This window comes from Vigna umbellata, chromosome 4, assembly GCF_029865625.1.
Source record: "Vigna umbellata cultivar VRB3 chromosome 4, Vumbellata_1.0, whole genome shotgun sequence".
Lineage (NCBI taxonomy): Eukaryota > Viridiplantae > Streptophyta > Magnoliopsida > Fabales > Fabaceae > Vigna > Vigna umbellata.
Window position 1 is genome coordinate 30,294,217 of NC_142168.1, and position 8,735 is coordinate 30,302,951.

Sequence of the window (8,735 nt, forward strand, 5' to 3'; positions counted from 1 at the left end):
AGAACGAAGCGACCACCGATAAAAGAGAGAAAATGATAACAACCAAGTGCAATGAAAGGGAGAAGATGGGAGCCACCAATGGGAGGGAGAAAACGAGAGTTAGTGTGAGAGAAAAAAGCACTACAAGGAGGAAAGAGTGCTAACATCACATTGAAGTGAAATGTGATTAGGAGAAGGAAGACCAAGAAAATAAAAAATTGTATGTCGGTTATAGTAAACTGATATAGTATATTTCTAAATTTTAAATAATATACATACTCGCTTTCTATACTCAATTTTTTCTAAATTTTTATCGTTATTTTTTGTCAGTTTTATTATAACTGACATAATTTTTATTTTATTTTATTATAAAATTGTTATTATATCAATTTTTTATGCTGAATTTAGTAGTGACGATGTTTTTATTATATTTACAATTATATGTCACTTATTATCAAGGTTATCAAACTCGCGAGTTAACTCGTTAACTCGTCCGAGTTTACGTTTTCAGCCATGGTTGCCGAGTTAACTCGGTACCAAACTCGTTTTTGGACTGAACTCGGTAGAATCGGACATGGACTCGGTGGAATCGTTCGGAATCGCGATTGCACAGCGATTCCACGAGTTCGAAAAAAGCCAGAAACGAAGAAAAGCATGGTCGTTTTGGTTAGGGTTTAAAACCTGATTTTCACTCCACCACTGTTTAGCGTTTCGTCCCTGTCGTCCGCCTGGTTTTCACTCCACCACTGATCTTCGTCGCTCGTGGTGCTCCGCTCGGGATCGCGCTTGGTCCGGTTGCAGATCGTGGTCGTCGTCGCAGATCGTGGTCGCCGTGCGTCGTCGCAGATCGTGGTCGCCGTGCGTCGTCGCAGATCGTGGTCGCCGTGCGTCGTCGCAGATCGTGGTCGCCGTGCGTGGTCGCCATCCTCGCCGCCATCCTCGCCGCCATCCTCACCGCCTTCCTCGCGTCGCAGGTACGCTCTTCTTCTTCCAGCCGCTGGTGGTGGGTGGGTGACGTTTTATCATTGAAAAATTATAACCCGTGAGTTACGTTTTTCAATTATATTAGGATTAGGAAATGAATTTTTTATTCTTTTAGTACATTAGAGGGGAGAAATATACTGGACATTTCACTGCACCACTTTACAACATCATTAGAGGGGAGACGGCACTGCACTGCACGCAAGTTTTTATTCCATTTTTAAACTTTTGCACATTTTATTTTTAATATTTGTAGTGAAAAAGCTTACCTCACTATGTCGGGAAACGCATCAAATTCAGGAGAAGTTAATCCAAGTGTATCTTCATCAGTTAGTAAAAGTAGAAGTAAAAATGCTCCAGGAAACCGATCTGATATTGGATGGAAATATGGATTTGATGTTAATGGTAATGGAAGAAAAGTGAAATGCAACTATTGCTCAAAGATTGTAAGTGGAGGCATATTTAGATTTAAGCATCATCTTGCTGGAACTAGAGAAGATTCTGAGCCTTGTGCTTCTGTTCCGGATGAAATAAAAAATTTGATGATAAAAGTAGTTGCAGAAGCTAAGAATGCTTCATTAAAGAAAAGAAAGATAAATATCGGTGAAGACGAGGAAGAAAGTGAAAATTTTGAAGGAGGACACAAGGTATTCGGTTTTAAAGGAAAAGAAAAAGTTGCTACTACTAGTAAGGGGGGAGTTCAAGCAACTATAAATCAAATGATGAAAAAAGGATACAAAGAAGAAGTTGATGCTCAAGTAGCTGAATTCTTTTACACCAGTGCCATTCCTTTCAATGTAATTAGAAATCCAGCATTTGCAAAGATGTGTGAAATGATTGGTAAGTATGGAGTTGGATACAAACCACCATCTTATCATGATATTAGAGAGAAGCTCTTGAAACAAGCTGTGAAGAAAACAGATGCAAATCTTGAGGAATATAAGGAGGAGTGGAAGAAAACTGGATGTACAATTATGTCTGATGGTTGGACGGATAGAAAAAGACGTTCTATTTGCAACTTCTTGGTGAATAGTCCTAGAGGGACGGTTTTTCTTTATTCACTTGACACTTCAGACATTTCAAAAACAGCTGATAAAGTTTTCAAAATGTTGGATGATGTTGTCGAGTTTGTTGGAGAAGAAAATGTTGTTCAAGTTGTCACTGATAATGCTGCAAATTTCAAGGCAGCCGGAGAGTTGTTGATGCAAAAGAGGGAAAAATTGTATTGGACTCCATGTGCAGCACATTGCATTGATTTGATATTCGAAGATTTTGAAAAAAATTTGAAGGTCCATGAATTGACCATTAAGAAGGGAAGAAAAATTACAACTTACATTTATGGGAGATCAATGTTGATTTCCTTATTGAAAAAGTTTACTAAAGGTAGAGACCTTATAAGACCGGGTGTGACTAGATTTGCCACGGCTTATTTAACTCTTGCTTGTCTTCATGAATTGAAGGCATCGTTGTTGACCATGTTCAGCTCTGAGGAATGGAAGACAAGCAAGTTTGGAACTTCACAAGAGGGGAGAAAAGTAGCACATGTAGTATTAGATAGCCGATTTTGGAAGAATGTCTCCATATGCTTGAAAGCTGCTGCCCCTCTCATGGTTGTCTTAAGATTAGTGGACTCAGATGTAAAACCTGCAATGGGTTTCATTTATGAAGAGATGGACTGTGCAAAAGAGAAGATTAGGTCTAACTTTAACAATATCAAAAAGAGGTAAATTTTCAAACTTTTACTCATTCAATGTTTAATTACTTATGTGTTAGATTATTTCTGATATAGCATGATTGATGTAGTTATGAAGAGGTTTGGAGAATAATTGATGCTCGATGGGATAATCAACTTCATAGGCCTTTGCATGCAGCTGCCTATTTTCTAAACCCTCATTTGCACTATGAACCTAACTTTAGATCTGATGATGGTGGAGAGGTGAAAGAAGGATTGTATTTTTGCATGAGAAGAATGATACCAGATATGGCAGAAAGAAGAAAAATTAATTTACAAATTGTTGAATTTCATAATGCTAGAGGCCTGTTTGGAATGGAAGATGCAAAAGAGTGTAGGAAAGAGTTAAATCCTGGGGAATGGTGGGACATGTTTGGTGATGGAACTCCAGAGTTGAAGAGATTTGCTATTCGAATTTTAAGCTTGACTTGTAGTTCTTCTGGATGTGAGCGTAATTGGAGTTCATTTGAAATGGTAATTTAAATTATTTTTAATTTATAAATTCCTTTATTATGTTTATATCTTCACTAAAAATATTATCTTTCATTTTAGGTTCATACAAAGAGAAGGAATCGTTTACATCAAAAAAAGATGAATGATTTAGTTTATGTGATGTATAACTCCAAGCTGAAAAGTAGACAGATTCGAAAAACTATAGCTCTTCCATTTGATGACATAGAATCAGATGATGAATGGATAGCTGAAGAGACAGATGATGTTGTTGAGATTGATCAAGTTGAAGGTGAAAATGATAGTGAAAATGTTCACTTAGATGGAGCAACAACAGATCCTATTTTAGATGCTCTTGATCTTGATAACATAACATTTGAGAACAATGAAGATGCACAACATTCATCAGAGGAAGAGTTAGATGATGATGATGATGATGGAGATGATGATGCCATTATTAGAGGATTAGAGGATTAGGCATAGAGACTTTGACATTTCAATTTATATTTTACATTATATCTTTATGTTATGAACAATATTTCTATGAACTTATGTATTTCAATTTATATAATTTTGTTATCTTATTTGAATTAGAATGTTATTTATATTTTTTTCATACAAAGTAAACTCTTACGAGTTTACGAGTCGAGTTTACGAGTCGAGTTTACTGGACTCTCACGAGTTTACGTAAACTCTCGAGTTTGACAACCTTGCTTATTATAAAGTGGTTATAATTTTTTTTAATTAAAATGTATCAAAACTAATTACAATAAGCTTAATAACTTAAAACACATTTATTTCTTTAAAGAGTAATTTTTTTAACTCAATTTAAATTCATTTTAAGAAAAAAAAAAGTGAATTAAAAAAAAATGAGAATTGAAATATATTATCTTTGCAAGGGGAGGAGTACCATGCATGGACCATATATATATTTTGGGACAAAGAAACAGTCACAGAGGTTTGTCGCTTTGTAATAATTGATGGGCAAATTCGTCACATACAGCTATTATAGCCGTTAAATGTCGGTGATCGGCTTCTCCCTCCACTCACTCCGTGCAAAAACTTTTACATTTTTCTATCATTTCAAATTTACTAAAAATAATAAGAAAACATAGGACTTACCAATTATTGAATAATTTCAACCAAAAATCATTATTATTTTAAAAATAATACTCCTATCACTTGTTCAAATGTTAGAAAAGTCCCTATAAAAGAAAGAGATTGTCTAAAAATAACTTTATATTACTTTAATTCCTCTTTATTTTTAATCTTCAAATAGTGAATAATTTTTAAATAGCTTTTTCATAATGTGTCACGACAAAAAGGAAACCAATAAAAGTATATGGAACCCACGTTTTTAATTGTTTGCCCCTCTTTGAACGGAAAGGAAGAGAAAGTAGCTTTTGTTAAATTAAAATATCAAATTATTTTTATACTTGTTTAATAGTCTTAAATTTAATTAAGAATTAATATTAAACATAATTTAAATATCTTTTCCTTTATTATCAATCTAGACATTTTTCAATTATAAAACTGTAAAAAATTCAACACTTTAAAATAGATAATATTTTAAATATATAATAATTAATCTTAACAATATTATCTCACGAATTTTAAATTATAAAACTGATACTCATAATGACTTTGACTAAGTGAATTACTAATAATAATTCACTGTAATAATATTATTTGACAGATTTAAAATCGAAATAATAATATAAATATTTATTTTATACGCATTTGTTCATTCATTGTGTTTATTATACACAATCAAATGCTATACTTAATTAACCATGTTTAATAATATAAAAAAATGCTTACACATCTTGATATAAATAAGCATAGACAGTTTTAAAAGATGTGTTGAGTTGGTATGTGCTAGTGCATGATTTTATCTTTTAATATAATATTTTATATACTTATAAATCATGTTTCGTCAGTGTAATGAGTTAATCATTGGAAGGAAATAAAGAATAAGGAGAGAATTAATTTGTTACATGACATAATAATGTGACGTTTTTTATTTCAATACTCAATTAAGATAGAATTTGGTTTACGAAAATAGAAAAAAGGAAATGGATTTGATCCATTAAAAAAACAAAACACATAAATACGAAAATATTTCAACATGTTTCACAATTTGGGTTATAAAACAAAACAAATAGAAAATCACAATCAAAAGTTAATAGACTATTTTTCAGTTATTTTATTTTATTTTAATTCAAGCAATTAATAGAATAAAATACAAAACAACGAGTTGTTTAAATTCACATGTTTCAATTTGTTTAAATTTATGTGAAAACTATTATCTTAAATAACATTTCACAAGGTAAACTATTTTTTAAAACTGTAAATGAAGTAAAACTTACTATTATATTTAAGACTTACTATAAATGTCAATAATTAGCATATATAAGACAACACAATTAATTTATTTTTATATTGATAGTGTTTAGTTAATGTTTTTCGTATATTAAAAAATAAACTTATTTTAAATAATTAAATCAATTGTAGGATAATAATAAGTATAGAAAGTATCTATTCGTTACTGGTATACAATAAAAAATTTCACTTATTTCCTGTTATTTATTGAATACTCTTTAAAAATACGTGAATATTCATAAATATCCAAAAATATTTTAAAAATAAATTATAAATTTTCATAATAAAATATAAATAAAATTATAAAAAATATATACAATATAATATAAATTAAATTTTAATTTTAATTAAATTAAATTTAATAAAATATAAATTAAATTTTAATTTTAATTAAATTTAACTTAATAAAATATAAATTAAATTTTAATTTTAATTTTAATTTTTTTATAATACTCGTATGATAGTCATAGTCAATCCATTTATAAAAATATTAAAATACGTTCTACTTGTTAATCACAAATAATAAATATTCATAAATATTAATTATTCACCGTAAATTTTATCTACAAATACTTGTGAATGCATATATTTTTGTCATTTCATTCTTTATAATAAAATTTAAAATACCTCGAATTGATATATATATATATATATATATATATATATATATATATATATATATATATATATATATATATATATATATATAATAAATGTACATTTCTATAAGATGGTAAATGTACATACTTTTATAGAAGAATTCTATCATTCCAAATATTGAACTACAATATTAATACAGTTTTTTCTCATGCATAGAAAAAGTCACCTCCAACAATAAGAAAACCCATACTATTTCTTATCCTTTTTATTTTTAATATATTTTTCATCTCATTGGCACTTGTCGTGTAATGTGAATATGTAACCCTAATTCCAACTTGATGATGTAGATGTGACTCATAGAGCCCACATTCCCACAAGGTTTTGGAAAATAGAGCAAAAGAAAATCCATCTTAATGTCTCTTTTTGTGACTATCATTTTCAACACAACTTATTTACTATGGTCAACAACTTCAATAAGATCCACTCTTTCTCATCATCAAACTATAACTTTTCTTCAACTTAGATACTTCAATCCTTGTTGATAGCATCAATGATACATTTGGCCCAATTAGGCATCCACAAAATTCTATCCTTTCTTTGCACTATCTTCATCAAACAATACAATCCAAAACCAATGGCTTCATGTTTTAGAAAAAGTTATATCAATCCAAATTAATTTAATAATTGATTTGTATGGTCCAAGATCATAGCTTCTTAGAAAAATATCACATGAAGATAATAGATATATACGTTTAAAATAAATATATACTAAACTATGTAAGCATGACACTTATTATATTTCAATTTACTTATTTTATGCATGATGATGTTGTAATATTAGAATATGCTCATGAAAAGATAACTAATTAGTTCAGAATCAATATATATATAAGAAATTAAACTTATATTTAATAAAAAAGAAGAAGTGTTAAATATACTTTTTCAAAAGATTATTTCATGTTCTATTTTACCTAAAATTCCAAACAATGTTATTTTAGTCATTTACAAAAAAATATAATTTTAAAATTAACGATTCTCTTAAATCATGATTATTCAATATGATTTATTTTTCTTGTAGCCCCAAAGGCTTTTTATTATTTACTTTCAAAAATACTTTTTAATTTACTTTTAGTATTTAGTATATCTATAAAGAAAAGTGAGATAAATGTTCAAAAAATTATTACTAAAAAGAAAAATACATATTTTTAAAATTTGACGTGCACGATAGTTTGCCTATAGTAATGATTTGTTGACCATCAACAGTTTTTAGTTCATTTATTTGTTCAGTTTGATCAATTAGATAATATATGTTTTAACTCCAGTCATCTCGATTTAAATGAAATTATGTTAAATATACGTAAAAGAGATGTATTACTTTTATAATATTCTTATTAGATTTTGATAAAAATCCATTTATACCTAAAATAAAAGTCCAGTGGAAATGAATTTTTAAGTAAAAATTCAAGACGTAAAACAACATGTTATAATAAACAAAAGGGTTAAATATGTTTTTAGTCCCTAAACTATTGACCATTTCTTGTTTTCGTCCCTCTTCCAAAGTAAGGTACAATTTAGTCCTCAATCTTTAAAAAACGTTCGTTTTAGTCGAAAAAACGATCGTTTTGAGGACTAAAACGAGGACTAAAAACAAAATTTTGAAGACTAAAACGAACGTTTTTCTAAAGAATGAGGACCAAATTGTACCTTACTTTGGAAGAGGGACGAAAACCAGAAACAGTCAATAGTTTAAGGACTAAAAACATATTTAACCCTAAAAAAAATATGAATTATTATGTTAAATATATGCAAAAATATCTCATTATGAAGACTCGAAAAGCTCCAAAAAGAAAATGAATGGCTTCAACTTTGTACTCTGATTAATATTAATATAGTCAAAGACTTGAGTCAAGAGTGACTGCCAAACTGATCCTTACAAAAAGTTTCTGCTTTTATTGGGGTCACCCTTATCCTCAAGGGTGAGGTCCCCAACCTGTAGGTAACGTTCACAATGGAAGAAAAAAGTGAAAAAAAAAAGAAAACAAAAAATAAGTACATATTAAATATTGTAATATAAAATTCTGAAAGCCCGTCTAGCTCAGTTGGTAGAGCGCAAGGCTCTTAACCTTGTGGTCGTGGGTTCGAGCCCCACGGTGGGCGTTTTTGGTATTTTCCTTTGTTTACGTTTTTGGCCCAATGGGCTGTCGCTTGGTTTTGTTCTAATGGCCCAATTACTATATGTTTGGTCCAACTGTACATCAATTTAAGCAATTTTTTCCTTCATCTCATTAATATAAAATTTCCCAGTTTTTCTTGGTTTGTGTAATTTGGAACTTTTTATTTTCTTAAAATTAAAAGGAACTTTTGAATTGTACAATTGAAATAAAAAATTACTTTTGAAAGTTTCACAGAGTTAAGAGAAAAAAAAAACCTCCAGGCATAATTAAAAAGTTATTTTTTATTTTTGGATTACATAGTTCGTAAGTCATTTTTGGCTTCTCCGTTGTATAATTCGAAAGTCAATTTCCACTTTTTGGAATAATATCGGTAGCAAAACCTCACTACACAGTGCAGACAACAGAGAATATGAGTGTGTTCTGGTGTTGAAGTTGAC

At 29.6% G+C, this 8,735-nt stretch overlaps 1 protein-coding gene and 1 non-coding gene across 2 annotated transcripts; both read left to right on the forward strand.

Annotated features, from left to right (window-relative positions):
* The first annotated feature begins 440 nt into the window (after window positions 1-440).
* Window positions 441-3,810, forward strand: LOC148199827 (uncharacterized). Its single transcript, XM_088111290.1, has 3 exons — window positions 441-2,683; window positions 2,764-3,166; window positions 3,245-3,810. Exons 1-3 carry the CDS (start codon window positions 1,236-1,238, stop codon window positions 3,617-3,619), a joined length of 2,226 nt encoding a protein of 741 aa, XP_087967416.1. The 5' UTR covers window positions 441-1,235; the 3' UTR covers window positions 3,620-3,810.
* A 4,398-nt stretch (window positions 3,811-8,208) lies between these two features.
* On the forward strand, window positions 8,209-8,281 carry TRNAK-CUU (transfer RNA lysine (anticodon CUU)). The gene has a single exon. It is a non-coding gene; the product is annotated as a tRNA-Lys (tRNA).
* The last annotated feature ends 454 nt before the right edge of the window (window positions 8,282-8,735 follow it).